Source organism: Lissotriton vulgaris, chromosome 4_1 (assembly GCF_964263255.1).
Source record: "Lissotriton vulgaris chromosome 4_1, aLisVul1.2, whole genome shotgun sequence".
NCBI lineage: Eukaryota > Metazoa > Chordata > Amphibia > Caudata > Salamandridae > Lissotriton > Lissotriton vulgaris.
The window spans coordinates 1,287,747,749-1,287,761,896 of NC_141691.1; the positions used below are offsets into that span (position 1 = coordinate 1,287,747,749).

Consider the following 14,148-nt stretch of genomic DNA (forward strand, 5'->3'; position numbering starts at 1 on the left):
TCTGTTTCCGTAAATAATTACTACGGATTTTGGCATCATGTACGACTAGTCTATAAGTCTAATTTTGTTAGTGATTACATTTTATTTTTAGTGATTGCTGTCTGCGTAGGCAGCCGTAGGAGAGGCTGATGAAACATCGAGAAACCAAGCATGTGACACTAAGAGCTTTTTGCTAATTGAATACATTCTCCCCACACGGTGGTTGTCTCACCCGTGGCGTGTGTTTGAACTCTCAGGGAGCTGCAGCAGAAATTAGTGTTATCTGAAGGCCCAGAGTGCAGCACGTCAATTTAGTTAGACAGTTGCCATGTTTACGAACCTGCAAAAGCTGTCACTTTGCTTTTTTGTTGCCAGTAAGGAGCTTGTCGCTTTTAGGAGACAGTTGAACATTTGACATGAATCGTCACACAGCACGTGCTCGAGGCCTGTCGCGAGCCTTTTGTCTATTTCAACTTCTTTAACGGCTCCCGCACATGCAAGCTGTGGCTTAATAAAGCCACGGGTGTTTCATCTGCTCCCTGAAGCGAACATCACCCTGTGCGTTCTGCAGCAGTGCTTGCAAGAATTTGTTGGCATCTTAAGGGAGACACAGATAGGCGGGACAGTAGGTCTGCTGCGCAGTGGAGATGAGCCTGCTCCAATTGTGGGTAAAGCCACCATGTTCAGGTCTGTGATTTATTTGTGCTGGTGGTGGGCACCAACACTCATTTGTGGGGAACAGAAGTTACTTTTCATCACTGGTCTTTGACTTAGAAAACAATAGAATGGCAGAAAAGGGGGAAAACGTGGATGGAAAATAGCGGCTAAGGGAGCAAGTGGGAATGAACTTGGAAGAGTGAGATAAAGAGAGTGGAAATGTATAGAAGGAGAAGGCAATAGGTGGAACCAAGATCAGGCAGCCTTGGTGTCCTGCAGGACCACCGAGTGAAATGCATTACCAGGGAAGCTTTCTGAATGTCCCCAAGATGTTGGATGGGTTGCAGCGCCACCATACAAGCCCCTAAGAAAAACTTGGGCCCCCAGCATTTATTTTCTTTTACAAAGTGTGTGCTGAATAGATCTGTGGCAGCATTGTGCCGGGCAGACATGGACAGTAGCAGAATCTGACTCTTGATGTGAAGGCTGAATCCTATTGGGGAGGCAGGACCAAATAATTTTTTAGGACTAGTGTTAACCAATACCTTTTTGATTTTATTAATATTTTGTATATGATGCACTGCCTTCTAGTGTCTTTCAGCCAGTACTCTTCACCCATTGGTCTCTTTATTCTGTCATCCACATGTTTCTTCTGCCAACTACACCATATAGCGTGGGGCAGTGAGTCAGCCCACTTCAGCCAATTTATTTACCGATTTGTAGAGCGCCTGGTGACCCGGAGGCATCCCCGCGCTGTAAGAACTTGAGTTGGCCTGAGGGAAGGGAAAGAGCTTATTTGGAGAACAGCAGAGTTTTAAGCTGTTTGCGGAAGCGTAAGTAGACAGGTTCCAGCCGCAGGCAGCGAGGGAGCGAGTTCCAGCATGAGAATGCTTTTACTGAAAAGCGACGGCCTCCGGTGCGTACCCTCCTGAAGTTAGGGACATTAGCAAGTCGCTCATTGTCCGAGCCAAGGATCTCGAGGCTTTGTATGGGGTAACCATATCTCCCAGGATGGAAGGACCTTGTCCATTGAGGAGTTTGTGAGCGATGCACATTGCCTTGAACTTGATCCTTTCTCGCACTGGCAACCAGTGGAGAGCCTTAAGTGCTGGCCTGGCTGAGGCCCTAGAGGGAAGATTCATTAGCATCCGGGCAGCCACATTTTGGGTTCGTTGTAGCTTGCCCAGGGTAGATTCGGGGACTCCTAAGTAGACAGAGTAACTGTAGTCTAATCGGGCAAGGATAATTCCTTGCACCAGGAGTTTCCTAGATTGGGGAGGGAGCATCGGCAGGATCTTGCGGACTGATCGCATAAGTCCAAAGCAAGTTCCCGCTGTTTTAGTTGCCTGAGTTTTCATAGACAGATCTGGTTCGAGCCAGACCCCTAGACTCTTGGTTTCCTTCTTAAGGGCGGGCACCTCACCCATGATATCGGGCCAAACTGATGGTGGAATTGCTGACCATTTCTTGCCCATCAGCATAACTTCAGTTTTGGCCCCTTTGAGTTTGAGTGAGGACTCGCACATCTAGAGATGGATTTCCTGGAGGCAGTGCAGGAGGTTGTCTGGGCATTGGTCAAGATGTGAGAGCGAGACGACCAGTTGCGTGTCGTCCGCGTAGCTCACAATCTTGATGCCAAAGGCGGCCACAACGTCCTCAAGAGGGGCCATATAGGCGTTAAAAAGAGTCGGACTAAGTGAGGAACCCTGGGGCACCCCACTAGTCAAAGGCATAGAATCGGAGCGGGAGTTGCCATCCCAGACCTGGAACGAACGGTCCGATAGAAAGGACTCTATCCAAGCCAATGCTGTGCCCCCTAGTCCCGCCCTGGCCAACCGATGAAGCAGTACACGGTGATTCACCGTGTCAACGGCTGCACTAAGGTCCAGGAGGATCACTGCCACTGACCCCCCTGAATCTAGGATACACCTTGCCTCCTCGATGACGGCGAGGAGGGCGGTATCCGTGCCTTGGCCAGGACGAAAGCCAGTTTGGGAACGGCGCAGCAGGTTATTGGATTCCAGGAACTGGGAGAGCTGGACGTTAACCAGTTTTTCAGCAATTTTGCTGATGCCCGGGAGGAGCGAGATCGGTCTATAGTTGGCCAACTCAGTGGGGTCCAATTGGGGTTTTTTAAGAAGGGCTTTGACTACCGCCCCCTTCCAGCTGGGAGGGACGGAGCCTTGGGACAAAGAGGTGTTGATTAGCTCCAGGATAGGGGGCACTATCACAGGGGCGACTGCTTTCAGAAACCTCATGGGAGCAGGGTCACATGGAGAGCCACTTTTCATTTTAGCCAGAGTCCTTCCAACCTCATCCGAAGAGACCGCCCTAAAAGCGGTTAGCTGAGGGCGGGGGTGCCTCCTGGGCAAGTATCAGGCGCAGCCTTGTCCCGGTGTGGTGACTGGCTAGGTAGCTGTGGGAGTGAGGCTAGGATGTGGGAGACTTTGGAGTCGAAGTATTTTGCGAGTTCATTGCTCCTGTCCGGTGGGGTCCTGGTTAGTGGAGGGGGTTGTGGTATTTTTAAAAGTTCTTTGGCAACGAGAAAGGATTCTCTTGTGGAGTTAGTGGAATTTTTAATTCTGTAGTCATAATAGGAGGCTTTAGTGAGTTTCAGAGCAGATTTGTATGCTTGTACCGTCCTCCGGTAGGAATCTTTGCTAGAGTGGAGCCAGTCCTTTCTCCACAATCGCTCCGCTTTTTTGCATTCCTTGCGGAGGGTTCTAAGTTCCGGGCTGAACCAGGGGGCTGACCCTGTCTTTCCGCTTTTGTCTTCGCTGGTTTTTATAGGGAGGATAACTTCACTGTGAGTGACAGCATTCAGTCCTTTTACAAGGAGCACACCCACACACAAAGTGGTTCCCTTCAGTGCCAGGAACCACTATGGTAATGTGTGCGTTTGGAGACCAAAAACAAATTGATTTTAGTCACAGTTTTCTTTATTTTAAATTGACGATGTCCCAGCAGCTTTCAAAACGGTAAAGTTTTGCAAAAACTATGATGAAATAAAATCTGCATTGACAAAGGCTAAAGGCTGGCGGCCAGATGCAGACATATTAGCTTTGAAAATGCTTGTGTCTTATATCCGAGTGGACTAAACTGTGAAAGTGTTAAGGGACTTCGTCTGATACGGCCCTGTTATTGTCTTTCCTGCTGATTTGCAATTTTTGGAGTGAAGAAAAATCCTTAACATTTTCATCAGCTACAAAATCCGGTTGGTATTAAAGAAGGGTCTGTAGTTACTCCCGAGCTCTGATGCAAGTTGACTATTTTAAAGGCAAGACTTGGTCATCTTCTCCACACAGCGATTGAGGGAGCGTGAAATGCACTACATTGAGATGCTCAAGTGCCCTTTTGCAATAACCATCTCGTACTTATGCCCTATTGTTTCTTATTTGACAGTTTTATATGCTTCTTAGAATTATATATTTAAAATGGCATTTTTAATGAAAATAATTATTTATCCAGTGCAAAGAATCTAGAGGTATGTGCTTGGCTTGTTCGTTTTCTAAAAGCTGTACGACAAATGAAAAATGAAATTGATATTTTCATGTGTTTTTTTGGGGGGAGCTACAATGGAGAATTCTTTTGTTTTAATTAAATGGACATGCAGGGAATGAATAGGTGAAAGGGAAGGATCGCCCGAGAAAAAATATGTACGATTTATTAAAATGGCATGTGCTACCATAGCTAAATTGTTTTCATGTTATTGATGCTAGGATCAAAGACCAGAGATTTGTAACAGTAATGCGCAGGTCACACATGCCTGCAGTAGGCAGAAGTTGCATTAAATCACTCTGTTTTTTTACCACCGTCATGGGGTAAAGCACCGCCCAGATGATTTCTCATTGTGTCTTGAGGAAAGAGGTGGGGAGAAGTTATTTTATTTTTGTTGTGTTCTGTAGCCCACCGTAAATATGGAAACCAATATGAATATATGAAATGTGTTCCTTGCATGCTCACATTTTGCAGTCTGCATGAAGGCCCAAGCATCTTGCTTCATTCCAGTAAGAGAGTTAGGCCAGGGACGTTAGAGGCTTCAGATGTGTTTAGCGAGTTAGTGAACAGACCAGGTCCTGAAGAATGAGTCATTTTTCAGACAATGCTTCATACTGGGGCTGGACTGCATGAGAAAACAGAGGTTTAACACTCTGCACCTGTCGAGTGTTCTCCTGGTGAATGACACACGTTCTGGGTTATAAAAAACGAATTGATGCCTATCGTTTTATGTGCACCATGCTGAGCCCAAGCTCTCTATTCACTTGCCAGCTACATGGATACCTAGAAAGTGAGCCGCTCACAGTGCAGCTGTTCATCGGGACGGCTGACGACCGCCTGTTGCGGCCCCATGCATTCTACCAGGTCCACCGGATCACCGGGAAGACGGTGTCCACCACCAGCCACGAGATCATCCTCTCTAACACCAAAGTCCTGGAGATCCCACTTCTACCCGAGAACAACATGCGAGCAATGTAAGTGTTTTTACCCACCATGTTGCTGCTTGTCATTCGTCCCGCCAGAGCATGAGTGCAACCATGTTTATTGGGTATGAAAAGCCATTTTGTTTCCTATGCAATCCAAAGTACTCTTTGAGGCCCTTCACACATTGTTACAACTGTTGTATATTCTCGTGAAATGCATGAATGAAAACTAAACTAGGTGTTCGGGCAGATTTACTGACACTCTGCACCGGGTTTGTATCACAAATTGACACAAACCGGTGCATGGTGTTGTTTAGGGATTTGCTTTCCAGTACTGCAAAACCTGTTTGTGCTGGAAAATATACCCAAAGTAATGCTAAGTAATGCTAATCTATTTTGCCTCAATGGGGACGCAATCTTGGTGGTACATGAGCATTCCTATGCAACCATCCATGGGTTTTGATGTAAATCCCTGTTTCCCAACATTGCTAGAAAGGCATTTGTGCCAGAAATTAACCCCTCTGAGGGAGGCATACCGTTAAAGAAAAGTTTTCTTTTCTCATAACTTTTCTGACTGTGCATATGTGCTGTACTGTATAGCATACATATAGAAAGTTCCAAAATGTTAAACTATTTCAAAGCATCGTATCTCATAATGGGAGGATCCCCTTCTAGTGCAAAACCTATGCTTGACATCACATACAAATTGACGCAATGGCAGCCGAAAGTGAGCCGGGGAGAGAGAGCGCTTTAGCTTAGTATATATGGGAATTTTCCACACTCCCGCTATCATGCTGCACTCCATTGAATTAATTCTTTTGGGAATTTGCCCCGTACAGTTGTATTTATTTATTTGCTTAGTTATTAGCTTAGGGTTTTTTGGACAGTGCTTTGCAGCCATTTCAGAACTTTAGTGAAGATCGCTATGGATAGATCAGTCCAGTCTATTCATTCCAGGCAACTGGGAAATTCTTTACAGTTTTCTTTGAAACAGTCTCAGAGATTGGATCTCGAAAGAGTCTCATTGACTGGACAAGTCGGTTCCTTGGATAAGGCCTTTCCCATTCAGACTGGACTGTGCTGAAGGCACTTTTAAAGATGTACATGTTTTTGTCATTCCTGAACTTGAGGACGTTAGGTTTGACTCTTATAGCGAGGTCTGGTTCCTAAACGTGTAAGAGCCCATGACTTTGCGAGATTTTCTTCCATGTTTCAGACATGTGGAATTATTTTGGCAAAAATATGCAGCATTTTTGGACTACACATTTCAAAAGTTTTTGGAATTTTTTTTTTTTTACAACACCTATGAAAACAAAAACCTTTACCCAAGGCCACATTTTATCCTCATTTCATAGACCTTGTGTTGCTGCTTTGTATTTTCTTTTCAGAAGCAAGAGTACCGTTTTTGAGTTTAATTATATCAATTCTTACTTCTGTATAACTGGTAAAATAGTTCCGACTTAGACAGAAATATCAGCGCTGGCAAAAGAAAGCAGAAATGGCAACAGTTGTACTAAACTGCCCACACCCCCAGAGAAATGGGTGACATTTTGCTAATGTGGTTTAACCAAGCACTTACTCTCCAGAGCAGGAGGCTGTCTTCCTTCGAAACCAGAAGCCCTGGCTTCTGGGAGGTGACCATCATATCAAAAGCTTGTGATTATATTAGCAGAAATAATCTTTACAACCTGCCTGTTACCTCATCAGTGTAATAGCTATACATTCCATACCCCTATAACGTAATCTAGTCAGTTTCATCTCTTGAATGGCCTTATGGCACCGGGATGTCTCTCAGGAAGTATATAGTACTCTTTTTAACCGCATCGCTGCGGCGGCTTTTCCCGCTGTGTGCTGCATTTTTTAATTTACCGCGTTACATGACGAGCTCAGCTCGTCATCAGCACACGACAGGTAAGCCTGATGACGAGCTCAGCTCGTCATCAGCATCGAAGTGGGTAAAGCAAATTCAAAAAAGATATTTGCTGATTTCCATCAGCCTTACCCTGAGACCCATCACGCTGGCATTTAACGGGTACCACAAGCAAGTGAGGATCCCAAAATAAATACTCTATGGCCTCTGAAATGTAGAGCAGGTTTTGCATGGCTGCCCATCGCCCCGGGTAGTCGCATCCTTTTCCATAATCAGAGGAGGCCAACCGTTTAATTTCTATAGGCCACGGTTGGAGGGAAATTAATGCTGTGTGACAAACAAAGCTAATGTTTCATAGTTGGATTTGGCCATGAAATCTCACCATTTCCTGTCATTTACCGATAGTCCCTGACGGTCAAATGGACTAGCAAGCCAGGGGTTTGGTTAAAGTGGTATTAGTCAGCGCTCCATGGATTATGTGTTTAACTATGATGAGAACATCATCTTTTTGTCTTTTCTGAGCAGCATTGACTGTGCCGGAATACTGAAACTTCGCAATTCCGACATTGAGTTACGGAAAGGAGAGACGGATATCGGAAGGAAGAATACACGGGTGAGGCTGGTGTTCCGTGTCCACATCCCACAACCCAATGGCAGGACCCTCTCTCTGCAAGTGTCGTCTAATCCAATTGAGTGCTGTAAGTAGCCGTATGCACCTTGTTTTGACTGGTACTGCTGGAGGTTACTTTTTGATTCATGAATAGTGAACCATGTCTTCATATCTGTTTCATTTTCTCCTTGACTATCTCTTCTACAACATTTCTTAATTATCTCCCCAGTCCTTATTTGCGTCACATTTTTTCTGTGAGGAGTAGAGGCATGCCCTACCCATAAACAGTTACTGAAAAATAGGTAGGATAGAAGAATTTCTCAATTTGAAAGAGACATGAGCAGATATTGGCAGACAGACATTTTTTAAATGTTTGTCCGTATAATTATAGTCAATTTCCTGTGTCGAAGTAGGTAACAATTGAAAGTTTTGACCACTCATCGAACTGTCTATTCTTAAAGCCTGATGCATCCAAAGAGACAAATACAACTGAATTATCATACCAGAAAGGTATACCTCTAAAAAACTTTTCTTTCAAATTCCATGTTTTTTAAATCCATATGTTGTGAAAGACAGTTTGGCATACAAGGGGCCAAAACTAGTAATACATAATTTTTTGTAGCAGCGCTATCTTTGCATTTTTTACTGTGGTTTGAATGACAGTTGTTGCTGTCACCCAATTTAATGGTGCTCGCCTCATTGACTCTAGAAGAATTAAAGGCTCAGTTGGCCTCACGGAATTTTAATTCTCTACATAGCACTTCTTGTCAAAAGTAGCAGGAAGTGCTCGACTCGCTCAGCATCTACAATTCGTTCCTGATATTCGGAAAACATGAGCAAAAGATCTACCCAAATGTAAATTGTTTAGTGAAATTCAATGCCTACTGACAACAGACCATTAAGTTATCCTAATTTACATTAAGTAGTGCAAATATCATGTTAGTGAAAATACAAATATATTGACTTCGTTTATATCACAATAACTTAATTTACATGGAAGTAATCTTATCTTAAACTATAGTGAGCTACCTTAACTTACATTAAAATGGCCTACAATGAAAGCAGCTAGATATCAGTAATAAATAAAAATATGTTTCATTGAGTAAACAAAATAGTATACTGGGTGCTTAGACCCTTAACCTATTACGTTTTTAAAGTTAATTATCAAATTTTGTGAAACATGAACTATTATCTGAGGAATACAGCAGACATTAACAGTAGCTGTATAAAATGCAAATAACTTTCATATTACAGTACCCAAAGTTAAAAATTGTCTGGATCACTTGATGGCAATCCAGCAGTGTGTCCTTGAACTTGTAGAAATACATGAATCCTTTGTGTGATGTTAGATATAAATTAGGCTTTGGTGAAAGTTGCGTCATTTCCTTTTCGGAAATCATGCAAACTGCCCAAACAATTATGTGTTATTATGCAAAATACAAATATGGCATTTTGCACAATGTTTTCATAGAAAATGCATTCTTGCATCTATTTTGAATGTGAGGCTACATTGTGCACAGAAAAACAGTGCAAAATTCCTTATGTCTGCTTATGTTCTGTTAGTTCAAGTTGTTCCTGAATTCCCGTAATAGTATTTTTGCCAAAGCAAAATTTCAATAAGAAGGTGTGGCGTAGTGGCATAATGCAAAATGCCAGAAATCATGTGAGATTATACTGGCTTAATCAACATTTTAACCAAGTTAGTACAGATTTTCTGAACAAAACGGTCAACATGCCCTTTGAAAGAAAGGAGTATCTTGTTTAAGACTGAAAATTATTGTATTCTACCACAATTTCTGAGAAAAGGTTTAACCACCAAATAAAAAAAGTACATGCACCCTTAAAAGACATAAGAGCCACTCCTGAGTTAACACCTTTCACCAACAGAGACTGCATTAGAAGATCTGCTTTTAGAACCCACCCTTGAATAACTCTTCTGAAAACTTAGTGCCCTGATGAAAAGTGGAATACGTTGGCAAACTGTTACATTTCAGGTTGGTAAATGAGCAACTGGCTGATTTTTAAGCACTTTGATAATGGATATAGCAGGGCAGGCATGCTGGATATTAACCATGGAGCTGCAATAGTGATACCATATTAGTGACATTGATTTGTAAAAAGGCCATTATACTGTTCGCGGCTTCGGCGGTGCTGCATATTATCATATCTCAGTAGTATTTCTCAGACAGCCAAAGAATCCAATCAATCAATCAATCAATCACAGACATTTATAGAGCGCTCCACTTACCCGGAGGGTCTCAAGGTGCTGGGGGGGGGGGGGGGGGGGGTGCTGCTACTGCCCGAACAGCCTGGTCTTGAGCTTCTTCCTGAAGGCGAGGTGGTCTTGGGTCAGGCGCAGGTCGGGAGGGAGGGAGTTCCAGGTCTTGGCGGCCAGGTAGGAGAAGGACCTTCCTCCTGTTGTCGTTCTTCGGATGCGGGGGACGGCGGCGAGGGCGTGACTGGCTGATCGGAGGTGTGGTTTGGGAGCGTAGAAGTTGATGCGGTTGTTGAGGTAGCTCGGGCCTTGATCGTGGAGAGCTTTGTGTGCGTGGGTAAGGAGACGGAAGGTGATTCTCTTGTTGACCGGGAGCCAGTGCAGGTCTCTTAGGTGTCCGGAGATGTGGCTGTGTCGTGGGATGTCGAGGATGAGTCTGGCTGAGGCGTTCTGGATATGTTGGAGTCTCTTCTGGAGCTTGGTGGTGGTTCCGGCGTAGAGGGCGTTGCCGTAGTCCAGTCGGCTGGTGACGAGGGCCTGGGTGACAGTCTTCCTGGTCTCGGTGGGGATCCACCGGAAGATTTTCCGTAGCATGCGCAGGATGTTGAAGCACGACGAGGAGACGGCGTTGACTTGCTTGGTCATGGAGAGGGAGGAGTCCAGGATGAAGCCCAGGTTGCGTGCGTGGTCTGTCGGTTTGGGTGCGGTTCCCAGGGCGGGGGGCCACCAGGAGTCGTCCCAGGCGGAGGGCGAGGATCCCAGGATGAGGACTTCCGTCTTGTCCGAGTTCAGCTTCAGGCGGCTGGTCGACATCCACTCGGCTACCTCTTTCATTCCTTCGTGAAGGTTGGCTCTGGCGGCGGCGGGGTCGTTGCTAAGGGAGAGGATCAGCTGGGTATCGTCGGCGTAGGAGATTACGTTCAGGTTGTGTTGGCGTGCGATGGCCGCGAGGGGGCTCATGTAGACGTTGAAGAGGGTTGGGCTCAGCGAGGATCCTTGGGGTACGCCGCAGATGACTTCGGTGGCCTTTGATATGTACAGTGGTAGGCGGACTCTCTGGGTTCTTCCGTCGAGGAAGGAGATGATCCATTCCAGTGCCTTCTCCTGGATTCCGACGTTGTAGAGGCGCTGCACTAGGGTGCGGTGGCAGACGGTGTCGAAGGCCGCGGAGAGGTCTAGGAGGATGAGGGCCGCTGTTTCTCCGTTGTCCATCAGGGTTCGGATGTCATCGGTGGCAGCGATGAGGGCGGTCTCGGTGCTGTGGTTGGCTCGGAAGCCAGACTGTGAGGGGTCGAGGGATCCGTTCGTCTCGAGGAAGGCGGCCAGTTGCTTGTTGACGGTCTTCTCGATGACTTTGGCTGGAAACGGGAGGAGCGAGATGGGGCGGTAATTCTTGAGTTCTGTGGGGTCCGCTGTTGGTTTCTTGAGTAGAGCGCTGAGTTCGGCGTGCTTCCAGCTCTCAGGGAAGGTGGCGGTGTCGAATGAGGTGTTGATGATGTCACGCAGGTGGGGTGCGATGACAGCGTCGGCCTTGTTGAAGACGTGGTGAGGGCAGGGGTCGGTCGGAGATCCGGAGTGGATGGAGTTCATCATGCGGACGGTGTCTTCGGTGCTGATAGGAGTCCAGGCGCGGAGGGTGGTGGTGGGGGGCGGTGATTCGGTCGTGTTGGACGTGGCGTTCGTCGGTTGGGTGTTGAAGCTGTTGTGTATGTCCGCGATCTTGTTGTGGAAGTAGGAGGCGAGGGAGTTGCAGAGTTCTTGCGATGGGGTGATGTCGTTGTTTCCAGCGTTGGGGTTGGAGAGCTCTTTCACGATGTTGAAGAGTTCCTTGCAGTTGTGTGCGTTGTTGTCCAGTCGGTCCTTGAATGCAGTTTTCTTGGTGTCGCGGATCAGCTGGTGGTGCTTCCGGGTGGCAAGCCACCAAGCTCTTATTGATCAGTTGTCGGTATATCGCCTATCTTCGTTGAGTTGTTTGCCCCAAAATGTCCCTAGTTTGGACACAAAACAGAATACCTTTTGTTTGAAAATATATATAATTTGGTCCAAAAACCACAGAATGGTTGCTAAAATTACATCATTGTCTTTGGAAATGTTTCTCTCAAAATTACTACATTGTCTCGAAACTTTCAAAAATGTAAATTAGTTATTTCTGAAAACTTTTCCTGCAGGATCCATCAGATCTTTAAGGCTACAAGCAGTCACTCTTATGATTAACTAATTTCTTCCCCTCCTTTGCCCTTTACTGCCACAAAGGAGGCAGCTGTGGTATCTTCTCCACTGTTCTGCCCCACACTGATCCATTGGAGGCTACAGATGGACTGACAATGTCCTATGTTCTCGGCCATTGGTCCTGATTCTTCTCCATGTGGCTGGAGATTGGAGGATGAAGAGAGTGGGTCAACAGAAAGGCACAGATGAAGTCACCTTCCCTTGCTGCTCTCCCTGCACCACACATTTTACCTAGAGACTCAATAAGATGTGCTTGTAGGAACCGCCTCCTTTGTCACCAGTTCATAAAGACATTTATCAGTGTGTGAAGTAATACTCCCAGAGTTGACCCCTTTACTACTGCTGAGGAGAACAACAGTTAAAGAAGCATAAAATGTAAAGTCAACTTAACACAATTTTACGTGACCGTGCAATGTTATTCTTCGATCTGCGGTTGGCACTTTATTTATACTAAAATGACATTAATCTAATGCACGTTCTTAGGAAAGAAATGGAGAATCATCCTAAATCCTCTTTATTAAATATAACTTCTCTAACTCAGCAAATCAGAGTAAAAAGACTGAACATGTATGTAGTAGGTGTTCAGAAAACATAGTGCGGTCGTGTATAAAGCTGGCATCCAAAAGCAAAGACGAAAAATGTAGAACACAGAACAGACTTAACATCAAAATATACCTTACAGAATTCACAGGCGCACTTCCTTCACATCACAGAAAACACTAGGAAATCTTTTCGATACGGCACACTCCTCAGTGGGACACAGTACTCACAAGGACCATTGTAACACTAAAGTGATGCTAAAATCTCCTCCTCATGCAAGAGATGCAGGACTGAAAAAACCTAAAGAAGCCTACGTGGTCTCTTTAAGAATTAAGATCTATGATGGCAAAAGAAGTAAAAAGGAGCGGGAAAACAATCATAATTCCAGGCTGATATAAACCCCTCATGCAGAGAGGATTTGGACAGACATTTGAACCTCTCACAAGTGGAAAAAATAAATGGGAGCTCGCTGGCCAGAGTAATGTGCTGAGGGTGCCCGCTGGAGCTTTGAGGGCCCCCCCGGACCGCGTGGGCTGCTGAGGGGGGAAAGCGGGGGGAGGGGGGCTTGTGTTACGCCACTGCTGCGTAGACTGGATAATATGGAAGTACTGAACTGCACAAAAAAGACAACAGCGCTTTTCAAAAACTGTTTTCATGCATGCCATTTGTAATCGATGTATTTATTTTTCACTGGCGATAATCAGAGTTTCTCCAGATGTCCGACAACATTAAGGGAGCTTATAAAACGAGTAGTGGGAAGGAACACTTGGGAAGGAAGCAGTACAGAGTGTGTGATCACTTTCGCTGCCGCTTTGATGTTCTCAGTAGCCGCGCGGCTCACTGAGCACATCAAAGCGGCCGCGAAAGTGCTCCCAAAGGCTGCTGGCTGACAAATGGTGCACGCGCCCGCCGCACATGCACTGTATCCGATCCGCCTACAGACTTTGGGAGCACTTTCAGAAGCCCCACTAAATATCTCGCAGAGCATCGCTTACGCAATAGCTAGGCGAGACCTAAAAAGGACAGAGAGTTAGCGAGATAGAGCAAGACAGCGAGAGAAACAGAGAGTGTGACAGAAAGGAGAAATAAAGAGAGGGAGATCGAAATAAAGAACGTGAGGCAGGAAGAGAGTGACAGATTTAAAAAAAGACAGTAGAGCAAAAAAAAAGCAACGCACACCAGGCTGACAAAAACCACCACCCAGAAATTGTTGAATAGACGTCAACAAAGACGTCAATTACAGGGTATAGAGAGAAAACTAGTAAAAGAGAAACCTGAAGAGTGAGAGAGGCAGAGGGAGGCGGAGTGAGGGAAAGGAAGAGGGACATGAAGAGAGACAGAAAGATTAAAAGGGAGACTGAACTGGAGAGTGATAAAGGTAGAGGAAGTGACAGAAATAGAGGGGAAATACGCATAACTAAAAGGAAACGAGGGACAGAGAGAAAAATAAAAGGAGAATAACAGAGAGAGAGAAAGAGATAAGAAAACAGAGCAGCTGACTTTGCTCATTGCATAGCGCCATATCCAGTGCAACGAAAAGTAGGGAACTCACAAATCCAGCTGGTCTAGACTGACACTGACCCACAAAGTCTAATGTGCATAGGAAACACATCACCCCAAGGCAAGT

The 14,148-nt window shown here is 45.5% G+C and overlaps 1 protein-coding gene across 5 annotated transcripts in view; it reads left to right on the plus strand.

The window, feature by feature from the left end:
- Positions 1–14,148, plus strand: part of NFATC1 (nuclear factor of activated T cells 1) — a 428,485-nt gene that overhangs the window by 160,154 nt on the left and 254,183 nt on the right. For all 5 annotated transcript variants that reach the window (XM_086965521.1, XM_086965517.1, XM_086965519.1 and 2 more), the window contains exons 4-5: positions 4,906–5,108; positions 7,453–7,625. In XM_086965521.1, coding sequence (XP_086821647.1) covers positions 4,906–5,108; positions 7,453–7,625 — 376 coding nt within the window. The remainder of the gene's footprint in view (positions 1–4,905; positions 5,109–7,452; positions 7,626–14,148) is intronic.